This window comes from Ambystoma mexicanum, chromosome 11 (genome assembly GCF_040938575.1).
Source record: "Ambystoma mexicanum isolate Mex_15411 chromosome 11, UKY_AmexF1_1, whole genome shotgun sequence".
Taxonomy (NCBI): domain Eukaryota; kingdom Metazoa; phylum Chordata; class Amphibia; order Caudata; family Ambystomatidae; genus Ambystoma; species Ambystoma mexicanum.
The window spans coordinates 1,395,675,408-1,395,688,049 of record NC_090934.1 but is presented as its reverse complement, the minus strand read 5'-3'; the positions used below and the strand labels follow the sequence as shown (position 1 = coordinate 1,395,688,049).

The 12,642-nt window shown below is 49.3% G+C and overlaps 1 protein-coding gene across 1 annotated transcript in view; it reads left to right on the top strand.

Annotated features, from left to right (window-relative positions):
• MAP2K1 (mitogen-activated protein kinase kinase 1) overlaps positions 1 to 12,642 on the top strand; it is a 369,367-nt gene that overhangs the window by 137,400 nt on the left and 219,325 nt on the right. The window contains exon 2 of the mRNA XM_069625019.1: positions 9,072 to 9,282. Within this exon, the coding sequence (XP_069481120.1) occupies positions 9,072 to 9,282 (211 nt within the window). The remainder of the gene's footprint in view (positions 1 to 9,071; positions 9,283 to 12,642) is intronic.

The following is a 12,642-nucleotide window of genomic DNA, read 5'->3' as shown; positions in this document are numbered from 1 at the left end:
ACAGGGGGCAGCCCTATCTGGTGCCTCTTTGTATGTTCCAGGCTCCTGAAACCCATTTGCCCGTCTTCACTCTGGCTTTGGGATCATTATACAGTATCTTGACCCAGCGCACAAATCCCACCCCGAATCTGAACTCCCTTAGCACCATTATCAGCCACTCCCAGTAGATGGAGTCGAATGCCTTTATGGCGTCTAATGACTGCACTGCCATATGCTCCAGGCCTCCCTCTGTTTGTTCTATAATGTGCTGTAGTCTACGCAAATTGGCAGATGTGTTGCGGCCAGGCACAAAGCCATTCTGGTCCTCGTGTACCAGGCTTCCTATCAATTTGGCCAATTTCTTGGCCAGTATGGCGGTCCGTATCTTACTGTCATAGTTTAGCATTGCTATTGGTCGGTAAGAATCGCATTCTTCGGCTGGTTTGTGTGGTTTGGGTATCGGGACTATTAGCGTCTCTCTCATGGTCTTGGGTAGGGTTCCTGTCTCATAGGCCTCTTGATATACCTCGTGTAACAGTGGGGCTAATGTTGCCTTGTATGCTTTGTAGAACTCCAGGGGGAGCCCGTCCGTTCCTGGGGTCTTGCATGTGGCCAGGGATCTAATGGCGTCTGTGATGTCCTCAGGCGTGAGGGCCTCTTCTAATAAGTCTTGTTGTTGCTCACTCAGCTTGGGGAGTCCTTTCTCTTCTAGGGTGTCTTGTATGTCTATCAGCAGCACTTGGGTGTCATGTGCATATAGTGTGGAGTAGAAGTCATAGAATGTGGTGTTTATGGAGTGCTGGGTTGTTCTCATGTCTCCCATCATGTCTCTTATTGCGGTCACTGGGTGTTTAGGGTGCTCTCGCTTACATAGCCAGGCCAGTAGCCTACCTGGTTTGTCACCGTTTATGTGTGCTCTGGTGGTACGTGTTGTGTAGTCAAATTTTGCTAGCCGTCCCCACGCCTGGTGACAATTTGTCCGTGCCTCCTGCAAATGCTCCTCTTCCTCTCTAGTTCCCGAGCTATTAACTTCCCCCTGCCTTATTTCTTCCTCCCTCTCCTCCAGCTCCCTCTTCAACATTTTCCTGATTCCCGCTGTCCCAGCTATAACCTCTCCCCTCGTTACCACCTTCAGGGCCTCCCACACCGTGCTCCAGCGCTCAACACTGCCACTGTTAGTGGTGACATACTCTACCAATTTTTCTCCCAGTTCCTCTTTAAATATTGGGTCCGTCAGTGCCTCCGTGGGCATACGCCATAACGGGATAGGGGGTCTAGGGCCCTTCAATGCCCAGTGCATTAACAGGGGGGAGTTGTCTGAGATCGATCTGCCCATGTATTGTATTGATTCTACCTGAGCTAGGATCGTTTTGCCTATAAACATGTAGTCAATTCTCGTATGGAGGTTATGTGGGGAGGAGTAGTATGAGTATCCTCTGTCTGTGGGGTGGTGTTCCCTCCAGACGTCCACAAGGTCTAGTTGTTCCAGCAGGTTGTTCAATGCCCTGGAGGTTCTGTCCGCTCGCTTCTGCGGGGGTTCGGATCGGTCTAGGTTCAAGTCCCTCACACAGTTGAGATCCCCACCCCATATGTAAAGGCCGTCTCTTTGTCCCGCCAGTTTCATCTGCAGCCATCCAAGGTAGGGCGGAATACCGTGGTTTGGAAAATACGTGTTGACTATGCAGATCTCTACTTGCTCAAGCATTCCCCAAAGTATCAAATACCTCCCGTCCGTGTCCGCTTCACTTCCTATCATCTGAAAGGGCACCTCCGGGTTGATCCAAGTGTACACTCCCCTCGCAAATTGGGAATATGGGGCCCCCTGTCCCTGACCTCCCCAGTACTCCTGCAGCCTAGACTGGTCCTCCACTGAGAGGTGTGTCTCTTGGAGCATTGCAATGTCTACTTTCTTCCTGCGAAGATAGGACCTGATCCTGTTCTGGCGTAGGTATGATCCCAACCCTCTCACATTCCAAGTTAGTACTCTAAATTGCATTGCCATGCTTAGGGCGTCAACCCCCAGGGCTCTGTTTCCTTCCCGCCCTCTCACCTCTTTTCTTGCATCCTCGATTTGTTGGCCACCTTTCCCTACTCTTCGTTCTGCATGAAGACTGTAGTGTCGAACTGAAACTGCTGCGACAACGAACGCAGCTTAAACAGTTGCGCCCAGCAACTACACAACCGGTGTTGTGCTCGGGTGCCTCCACACTCTCTAGCCCCTTCCGAGGCATCCAGCATGGACTTGGATGTGCCAGCAACAGGCTGCCGCCTGTCATTCCGAGGGTTGGGGCATTGTACACAGAGCGGTATTTGAGCTCCTCTCGGCCGTCTGTTAAGAGCACTTGTGGTCCTCTCCCAATAATTCGTTGTGCTTCCGTTGGCAGCCTAGTTGTTAACATCACTTCCATGCCCTTGTGTCCGTCTATCAGATTTCATCGTTTTGGCCATCCGCTAAGTTGTTATGCTCTAGCCACATATTCGCCGCCGCTGGGGTTTCTAGGAATATGGTCCGCCCTTTATGGATTATCTTCAGCCGAGAGGGGTAAAGCAGCATGTACTTTATGTTTAACTGCCGCAGCCTCGCTTTAATCGGGACGAAGGAGTCTCTGCCTCGTTGCACCTTTTGTGTATAGTCAGGATATATGGCTATCTTGGAATCTCCCCGCTCTATTAACCCGCCTTCTCTCGAGTGCCTGAGTATAATCTCTCTGTCCTGAAAAATGAGAATCTTCGCCATCATCGGCCTGGGGTGCGAGCCCGGTCGTAGTTTCTTCTGGAGGGCCCGTTGTGCTCTCTCAACTGCGAATCCCTGTGAGAGCTTGCCCGCGCCTATCTCTTGTTGCAGTAGGGACTCTACGTATCTTGTCGGGTTCATTCCTTCGGTCCCTTCGGGGATACCGAGCAGTCTAACGTTACATCTCCTGGCCCTCCCTTCTGCTTCTTCAGCTCTTGCCTCCAACATTGCCCCCTTCCTCTCCAGATCCCCCACCTTGGTCTTCAATTCAGTCGTGGCCTCTGCAGTTTCTGCCACTCCAGTTTCGGTCACTGCCACTCTCTCCGCAAGGTTCCATGCATCTTGCCTCATGAGCTGCATATCTGCTTTCATTTCGTCGATTTTCGTTTCTATGGAGGTCCTTAGAGCAGCAATGGCCTCCAACACCTGCCCATCTCTGTTGTCCATTTCTGGTTCTCTTTGTGCCTCCGTTTCTGGCGCGTTTCTTTGCGTTGCGGCCGTTGTTTTCTGTGCCACAAACGCGGCCATTGTCGTCATTTTCACCTTGCCTCTGTCCTTGGCAGATGGCATGCTTGCGTTGGGCTTTCCCAGGTCAGGGGGTACCAAGTTCTCTGAATCCGCTATTCCTTCCACTTCCCGTCTGGGTGTGGTGCCAACCCATGTCCCCCAGTCCTGCTGTTGACGGTTTTGTGCCATTTGTGAATCCCGATCCGTGCCTCCGAACTGGACTTGCCGCTTCTCCCACCAGTCCTCTTACCCGGCTTCTCTCAAGTGTTGGCCTTTTCCTGTGCGGTTTCCACTTTGCAGCCCCCACGAATGGCACAGCGATTGATCAGGGATCGTCTGGTTCCCGCTTGTTCCAGACTTTTTCCACCTGCTCCTCAGTCCTTACTGGCTGCCGGTGGTGTTCCTGGGTTCTCTAATCTGCCGAATATCGTCCCCCCAGTTTTGCGACCAGTGTTCCTCTCACTCCTCTGGGCACCAGGCCTATCAGGCCGCTTGATAGCCCTGTGGTTCAGATGCTGCACAGTTGTGGCGTGCCGTGATGTGTCTATAATAGTCCTGCAATTGGCCCCACCACCGGCCCTGCTCCCTTGTGTTGGTGCTTTGTTGCCCTGAGTGGTGCTGTGGGTTGTTTCTTACCCCGCTTGTCCGGAGTCCGAAGTGCCCCTTTGCCTCCCTGCTCGGCTGGGTCAATGGCCCCAGGGTTGTCCAAGCGTGCTTCTGGATGCTGTCTCCTGCTCTCCGTTCTCCTTCCCGGGTGCCCGTTCCTTGCCGGGGTCTCCGGTCATGCTAGATCCCGTGGTCGTGATACCTGCGCTGCTTCGGGGTTTCGCCTTCCTCCTCTGTCCTTCCTTCCTAGCGTCCCCGATGGCAGGATCTCCGGTTGCACCGTGCTTCTATGCGTCAGTGTCTTCCCCCCTGCTTGCAGGGCCCGCAGTCACTGCACTGGGCTCCTCCCGCGGCATCTGCTCCGGTTCCTCTCCTCCACCTTATTACGCTTCTCCGCTGCGTGTACTTGAGCGCTGCTTCGATCCCGGAGGCCTCTCCACTTCGGTCTCCTTCACTGCGCTAGCCTCCACGTCACCTCCGTTCCGTGGTCGCCTCTCGGCTGCCTGCGGGATCCGCCGGCTGACTCCTCTGATGTTCGGTCCGGCCTCTGATCCGCCTCCACAGCCGTTGGTCCCGATCCAAGAGGTTCTCCCGTAAGCCGGGGCCTATTTCCGTCACTGGTGCAGTCTGTTCTGGGGCCGGCCCAGTCTCCGCGCCCTTCCCCCTCCGTCCTCCTAGCTCGCGTCCATCGCCGCCATCTTGTGCCGTCGGGGGACTCGTTTCTCAGGTCTTACTGCGTCTTCCAGCGTCCAATTTCTGCCGGTCCCAACACGATTCTGCTGTGGGTCGTTTTATCTTCCCGGTGGTGCGATTCTTGCCACTTATAGCTCGTTTTCTGTCTTGCTGGAGGATCAGTACATAGGATCGCGGCCGGAGCTCAATGCCCTGCTTCCTCACTCCATGCGTGCCAGACCACGCCCTCTGGAACTTCTCTAAGGCATCATGGTTTAAAAAGCATCTTAAGGCGAGAGTGGGGAATAAGGTAGGTAAAGTAGCCAAAAACGACCTCTGCAAAAAAAGAGCAGTAACCTCTGCTTCCCGCAGGAGGGACACATTGGGGTAACGGGAGCTTCTGATAGAAAACTGAAAAAATGAAGGGGCCCTAGGAAGAAAGTAACAGTTGCCGAACATTAGATTGGAAAATGATCTGCTTGTCCCATCATAAACAGATAGTAGGGTACAGCATATTTTGTAAACCAGTACACAGAATTTTATTCCATATTGACCAAACCAATATTACATCGAACTCATGTATACAGCACATTCGGTGGTATGCAAAAATACACCAGCTTCCAAATTCAGAAAAACGTCAAGGGAAGTGTTGGGGGTAGACATCAAATTCCTACGCGCAAAATGTGGTAGTTGCCTCCCTAATTGTATCCAATTACTTACTATATGCAGAGCCCTCTGCTGGGCCATAACTCCAATCCCTTCTCTCTGAAGGCTTTTCCCTGGTCTTGGCTGTGGGCCAAGACAGCTGCCTTCCATCACCTATGATGTTCACCAATAAGGCAGAGACGCCCATGGAACTGATCAGGTGATTAAACACCCGTCAGTTGATTGGATCTTTGTGACTTGTGAGGTCCCAAAGTTTGCGCTATATTCAGGCCTACAGATCATGTGTTTAAAATCAGATCGTTTTGTGCATTCAGACCTAGGTGGGCGCAAAATGGAACAACTGGTCTGCTTATTGGAATCTGTATGTGTATCCGGCCAGTTGCAGGACATAGACCATGAAGTATCTCCAGCAGAAAGGAGGGCAACCATCAGACGCTGGGCAGCATTTCCAATTGTATTATATGAAAGGGTGAGTTTATCGAGAAGTAAGTGGTTCTAAAATGGCTCCATTATTTCCAAAATGTCAATGAGGGCTTAAGCCGTCCCAAATGGAGGTATTTTGAGATGGAAGGCAACACTCCTTTGGCGTCCAGCCCTGGGTACTGATGGAGAAGGGGGGCTACAGCAAAACCAGGTCTACTTCCTCACCAGGTTACACACTTGCTCACAGGCGGCAGCCGCCACAAACCTACAGTAGTAGAGGCAGAAGCCCTCCCTGCCTATATCAATGCACCCGCAGGAGGAGGAAGCCAAAGGCCTAACTGGTCTTTCCCAGCTTTTAGTGCTTTATACCTCCCAAGATTAGCATCGTTATGTGAAAATAAATATCTTCTGAATTGGGGTGAAGATGGACCTGTTGGGCCAAAAGAAGTGTTATTAGATAATCACCTGGTCTCAGAAAAGGGGGGGGCATTGACAGCACAATAGGCTAATGCACCTCCTGCAGGGATCTATGTATAACCTTACCCTGCATTCCACACATCCAATTGCTGATGAGATACTAATGCATGTTTACTTTCTATGCTAAGACCTGCAATCGCCTCACAACACCTTGGGAATGTGCCCAGTTTGATTCTTAGCACAAGTAGCTTATCAGCAATGGCCCCTATGCTTTACGTGTTTTCCTAAAAACAAATGATGGACAGTTAGAAGCAATGAGCCAGCTTATGTGTAAGTGTCACCAAGCACAAAGCACATAGCGCACAAAGCAAAGGCCCAACTGTTGGGGGGGCATGCAGGAACTTTATGGGCTTTAGGTGTTGGGGGTTCACTGCAAGCTGCACTCGTGGCCCGCTTTTTCAAACTGTCCTGCCTCACCCCTCCCCATGAAAATTTGACGGTGGTTCCACCCCTGTTATGACACAATCAAATAGAGCCAGTCTTGTAAGCCGCTACCGCATGTGGAAATGGATTGAGCGGTGGTGCATTCAAAGCCTCTGGCCTCTGCGGTTATCTTGTGTGGTACTTGAAGACTTCAAATTGGATCCTGAGAGGTGCGCAATGATGGCTTGGGCTCTAATTGTGTCTGTTTTTGGGGCGGTAACTCTATGGGTAAGTAAGAGTTAGCTCTCACCTTTTGATTTTAGCAGCAGTAGGAAGTGGGCTACCCTCGTAATTTTTTAGACTGGGTGATATTTTCCCAAAGGGCAGATTCGTTTCCCTTGATTTGTTTCAGTAGCGGGTCGAGAGGGGTACACCCAGATTCATGCAGGGTTCTAGAATTCAAGACTCCTTCCATTTGCGTAAGGAGGGCTACTGTACGCTGCTGAATCCCAGCACACTCCTCTGCTACAACACATAATGCATGCCATGGAGTTTGTAACATTTGGCTCTCCAGATGTGTTGTGCTACAACTTCCATCAGCAGAAGGCAGCAATATTATGGTGAGGGGTCTTAGTAATCGCAGGCCAAAACATCTGGGGAAACAGAGTGCTGGCCCCTACTACCGGAGGAAGGAAGGCTGCCTCCCACATAGAGGGATTGGAGAGTCAGCGTCCCCCAATCATCCCCAGAATTGACCACTCTCTCTCCCTTTTCTCTGCTACATCCTCTTGTTATTGGGCATTAGCGTCCTCTCCAGGGTCTTTTCCCGAAAAACTGGTAGTTCTTGGCTCCGAAGACTGGGAATGGAAGGCGCGTGTTGAGTCTGCACTACTCTCTCGCCCTCGTTACCTGGTTTCAAGCACCCCAGTGGGCAGCGTGATACTTATTACTGCTGTCTTTTTTCATGTGCTTGTTTCATATAATTTATTTTTAAAAAGCCACTCCATTCTACCACTTTGAATTTCAAGAAAACATTCAGGAAGCCATCAAATCATAAAGCTCATAATAGTAAGAAATGCATGTGTCAGGTTATAACCTTCGTAAGCATGGATCATCTAAAAGGGATACGGGCTTCATTATCTTCATCAGGTGCTTGGCATATCTGTATTCAGTGGTGGGGGATCCCACAAAACAAGGAGGCGGAGGGGGGCAGGGTCTGAGGAGCGTGACTTAGAAGATGCGGGGCTCGTTGTGGACATCCAGCAATGCTTTCAAAAAACAAAGAAAAAAAAGCGCTGGCTACGGCAGCATTACCTTTTACCGCTGGCTTTGGCACTGGTGTGTAATGCACAATGCTCGCTACATGTACAACTGAAAGGAAACAGTTGCCCGTTGTAGCGAGCATTGTGCATTACACACCAGTGCCAAAGCCGCGGGCGCTTTTTTTTGTTCTTATAGGTTTTCCAGTGCGGTTCATGGGCTTGGGCGGCTGACTCTGGCCGGATCCCGAGATCCGGCTCCACATCTGGTGCCGGATCTCGGATCCGCCGAGAGCCGGCCCAATGACCAGCACTGTCTTTGAGTTGCGCGCAGACAGCATGTCCGAACCCTTCTAGGGTGCACAGTTTATTCCTTGTCCTCTGGCAGGATTTTAGATTTTGAGCTGGGAGTGAATTTGCTTAGCTGCTGAGCTTTCTTCAGTTGCCCCTCGGCAGGGCTCTAGGTCCCAGTTGGGGCACCACATTTTTGGTCGGCCAGAAAATCTGCATTTGTGCTGTTTCCTGAATTAGAGGTATTGCGGGCCAGTTTCATGAGGACGTTTGTCGCACAAAAGCTTATGGACCTTGTTTTATTTTGATGGGCGCCATTTACGAGCATCATATCAACAATGCGAGTTCCCACACCCACCTTCAGGCGATTGAGTTTGCAGTGGTGTGCCGGGTACAGGGAAACGTCGCAGAAAAAGGGTGTCTCCAGCTTGGTGGTTCGATGGTCAGTGCTGGGAACTGCAAGCAGTGTATGTGGGGGAGCACAGCTCAGTGAGTTAATGTGCCTTTTTTGAAGATCTTCAGCATAAAATCAGAATTTGGGGGGTCAACGCCACAATTTATCTTTCACAAATACAAACGGTCAAATTATTATAATTATCACCTGGGTGTGCTTCTTCTCTGCAGTTGATCAAAGGTCTGGTAGGCTGGTATTTGGTCAACAGGGTGACTTGGTTGTTTTTTGTGTAGGCAGCCTAAAATGGATGTTGTGGGCAAATAACTCTGCGATGGGATCGATGGTCAATGTTATGGTTTTCTGATCATAAGATAAACAGGGTTTCCTGGAGTGGGCGGTTTTCCTGAGGGGCCCATTAGATCTCAGTAGGTGGGCAGTTATTTTTTACTGCTGTCCGAATTCAGCAATCTACAGTGGTTGGGTGGGAGGACAGGGAAATCTTGTTGCAAAGCATGGCCACCCAAAGGTGTGGTAGCTAAGGAGGTAAGTGTGGTGACGTGGTATGATCGTTATAAGAGAGCGAGAATATTGTGGAGTATGGGTTCTCCTCTTTTTGGATGTCTAAGCACTGCACAATCATACAGTGAGGCCTGGATCCTTCCTGCTCACCACACCATCTCTTCTCCCCACCCTTGTGCAGAACCAACCTGGAGGCGCTGCAGAAGAAACTGGAAGAGCTTGAACTCGACGAACAGCAACGAAAGCGCCTCGAGGCCTTCCTCACTCAGAAACAGAAAGTAGGCGAGCTTAAGGATGACGACTTCGAGAAGGTATCAGAGCTGGGGGCAGGCAATGGTGGTGTGGTCTTCAAGGTGTCTCACAAACCTTCTGGGCTCATCATGGCAAGAAAGGTAAGACCTGTCCTCCTGGTGGCAAAAGCAGATTAGGGGGAATACTTAAAGAAACGCATAGAAATATGTATATTGATTATTTGAATACTTGAGTAAACATTGAAGTGTATTGTCGCTTTGAAAGCAAAAACAAAGTTTGTCTGTGTGGACTATGCTGGTCCATCTTCAAGGGGGTGGCAACTCTATACTAACTCAAGACTACTGTCACTAACTCAAGCCTAGAGTCAGGGACTATGCGCTCCAGAACCCATCGGAAAAGAGAATTTGTGCTGAAAATGAAAGCGCACCTACATTACTAAATCAGAAGATTGAGGCGGTTTTAACAGTTCTAATGCCACCAAACTCATTTAGCATTATGGCAGTTGCTAAACATTGACTGTGCCCCCTTTCAAGTTTGGATATTCCCCATTATGAAGCCCCTTGGGCCTTCATAGGCAAATTGCGGTATTGCCACGCAGTAATACTGCTTGCACCATTACTTACATTGTTAGTGAAGACAGTAATGGTGGGATGGTAAAGCAGGCACTTTATTGGCCTCTGGGTTGAGCAACCCTGTAATCAGGTGGAGTGGTAAAAGGAGCGGTAGCAGTATTAATGTCCGTTTTGACCACTACGGCCATATTCGTAATGAGGCACTGAGTCTCTGGTTGCGACCAGCGACTAATTTCCTTTTCTTCGCTTCTAGTCGGTCACCCATGCTCTATATTTGACTCCCTGCATCTGGGTCTAATCTTTGTGTGGAGAAGCTGGGTGGTAGCATACAGGCTGTTATTTGGTCCTTTGCAATGAGTTACATTTCCTCTACTAACGGCTGACCGACTTTCCTCCATGTCTGGGTTGTTAGTTGAGATTGGGGGGTTGAGCAGGTTACCGGCGTGTGGTGCTTGATTAATAGAAAACGTGCATCCCACCCTGGTTGCCACTGTTCTACACACAGAAAGAATCCAATATGCAGTGCCAGTCTTTTAGTAATATAAAGTATTTGTGCTTGACACAAGGCCAAATGCCAAATCCCGGCTGGACAACCAATCTTCCACACATTCCGCTGCGCGTGCCGCAGGGGAACTGCATTCCGGCCTATGTGATACCACATTGAAAGAGCCCATTCTGGGTATGGAGATTTGGATGGGATAGTGTCCAGACTTATAATATCCAAGCAAGGTCTTTCCAGTATTCACGAAAAACTACCAGTCATTAGCAGAACTAATTCAATCCACATACTCCAATGGATACTGAACTCTGCAACAAGTATGCATCCACTCTTTCAGTGTACAAGCGCTATCACCTTTTTCGAAATATAAAATTGCTATGTTTCTGGAAATGTTTTTGTTTGCGAAGTATATTGTATAAGGCATGTGACAACATTGGTACATCAGCGTTAACTTATCACTTAAGTATGGATTGAAAGGGTCCTGCTGGCAGTTTTAGTTGAATAATACTCTGTTGACTCCCTGCCATTATCTGTGCCCTATGTTTAAGGAGGTTGGGTGGGCTGCATTTACTCATCTGATCCTAGTTTTTACAAGGAGAGTATGAGAAAAGAGTAGTGTATGGTTTGCATCCCCCAGAGGGCCCTGCTTTATATCTAAGGGGTCCAATGGAAATGTCTGTGGCCTCCCATTCCTCATCTGAATGGATTGAGGCTTTGAGGCTTCTCTTAGGAGCATGCAGCACTTTCCAAAAGTCCAAAAACGAATGTGTAAATCTGGGCCTAGATAGGATCTGGGGAATAGTATGTAAGCCTGCCGATCGTTTTAGGAGTCAAGAAGGATGGTGTATGGCCACCATTCCCTGATTTGGGCCGCCTTTATGCATGGACTGCCTGAGGCGATGGTATGTGTATAGCTTACCTCCTTATCTCTGCCTGCACTGTGCATTGACATGCTAGGATTAGGCTGTGGGATCCTTACTTCCTCTGGGTCTGCCCTGTTTGTAGAGTGGCTCTCTCATCTGGGCGGGAGTATGTATGAAAGGCCTAGTCATGGAACGGATGATCTATTCTTCACCTGGGCCTAGCCTCTTTATGCAGCTTATTTGGGGTATCTTCTTGATCTAGGCCCAGGCTCGGACTGGCTTATAGGGCAAGGCCTGAACACAAAACGGAAAATGCTATTCTGGGCCACTTATTTCTGCCCAATGTGGGCCACTTATTTCTGCCCAATGTGGGTGAGTTTGATGAGTTACTTCACCATTTCGCTAGTAGTTTTGACCGGTGTTACTGAATAAATATTCTTTAAAATGCTAAATCTACATCACATTTTATCAAAAAGCTGCCCCTTGGGTACTACTCAAGCAGTCTGTCACAAAAGGAATGAATTTCCATTTGCAATGGTGGCCCACTATTGAATTGGTGCCCGAGACAATATTATGCCCCAGTCCCACCATGTCTTTGCCTACTCTCTTTATGGAATGTCTGGGATTAGTATTTAGGATATATTTGTCACCTGAGCCAGCTCTGGGGAGGTAATTGGGGACATCTTCTTGATCTAGATCTGCCCTTTGTATGGATGGATTTGGGCTTGTATTCCTGATATATGCTTTGTCTAGGCCTTCTCTCTGTAGAGTGCCGCTCGTGCTAGCATTTGGGATCTTATTTGTCTAGGCCTGGCCCCTGTGTAGGCCGCCTAAGGACGATATTCTTTATCAAGGCCTGTATTATCAAGGCCTGTATTCAGTACGTCGAACCTGGGGAGGGTATTTGGGATATGTTCTTATCAAGGTCTGTACTCACTATGTCGAACCTGGGGAGGGTATTTGGGGTATGTTCTTATCAAGGTCTGTACTCACTATGTCGAACCTGGGGAGGGTATTTGGGATATGTTCTTATCAAGGTCTGTACTCACTATCTCGAACCTGGGGAGGGTATTTGGGGTATGTTCTTATCAAGGCCTGTATTCAGTACGTCGAACCTTGGGAGGGTATTTGGGATATGTTCTTATCAAGGTCTGTACTCACTATGTCGAACCTGGGGAGGGTATTTGGGGTATGTTCTTATCAAGGTCTGTACTCACTATCTCGAACCTGGGGAGGGTATTTGGGGTATGTTCTTATCAAGGTCTGTACTCACTATGTCGAACCTGGGGAGGGTATTTGGGGTATGTTCTTATCAAGGTCTGTACTCACTATGTCGAACCTGGGGAGGGTATTTGGGGTATGTTCTTATCAAGGTCTGTACTCACTATCTCGAACCTGGGGAGGGTATTTGGGGTATGTTCTTATCAAGGCCTGTATTCAGTACGTCGAACCTTGGGAGGGTATTTGGGATATGTTCTTATCAAGGTCTGTACTCACTATGTCGAACCTGGGGAGGGTATTTGGGGTATGTTCTTATCAAGGTCTGTACTCACTATCTCGAACCTG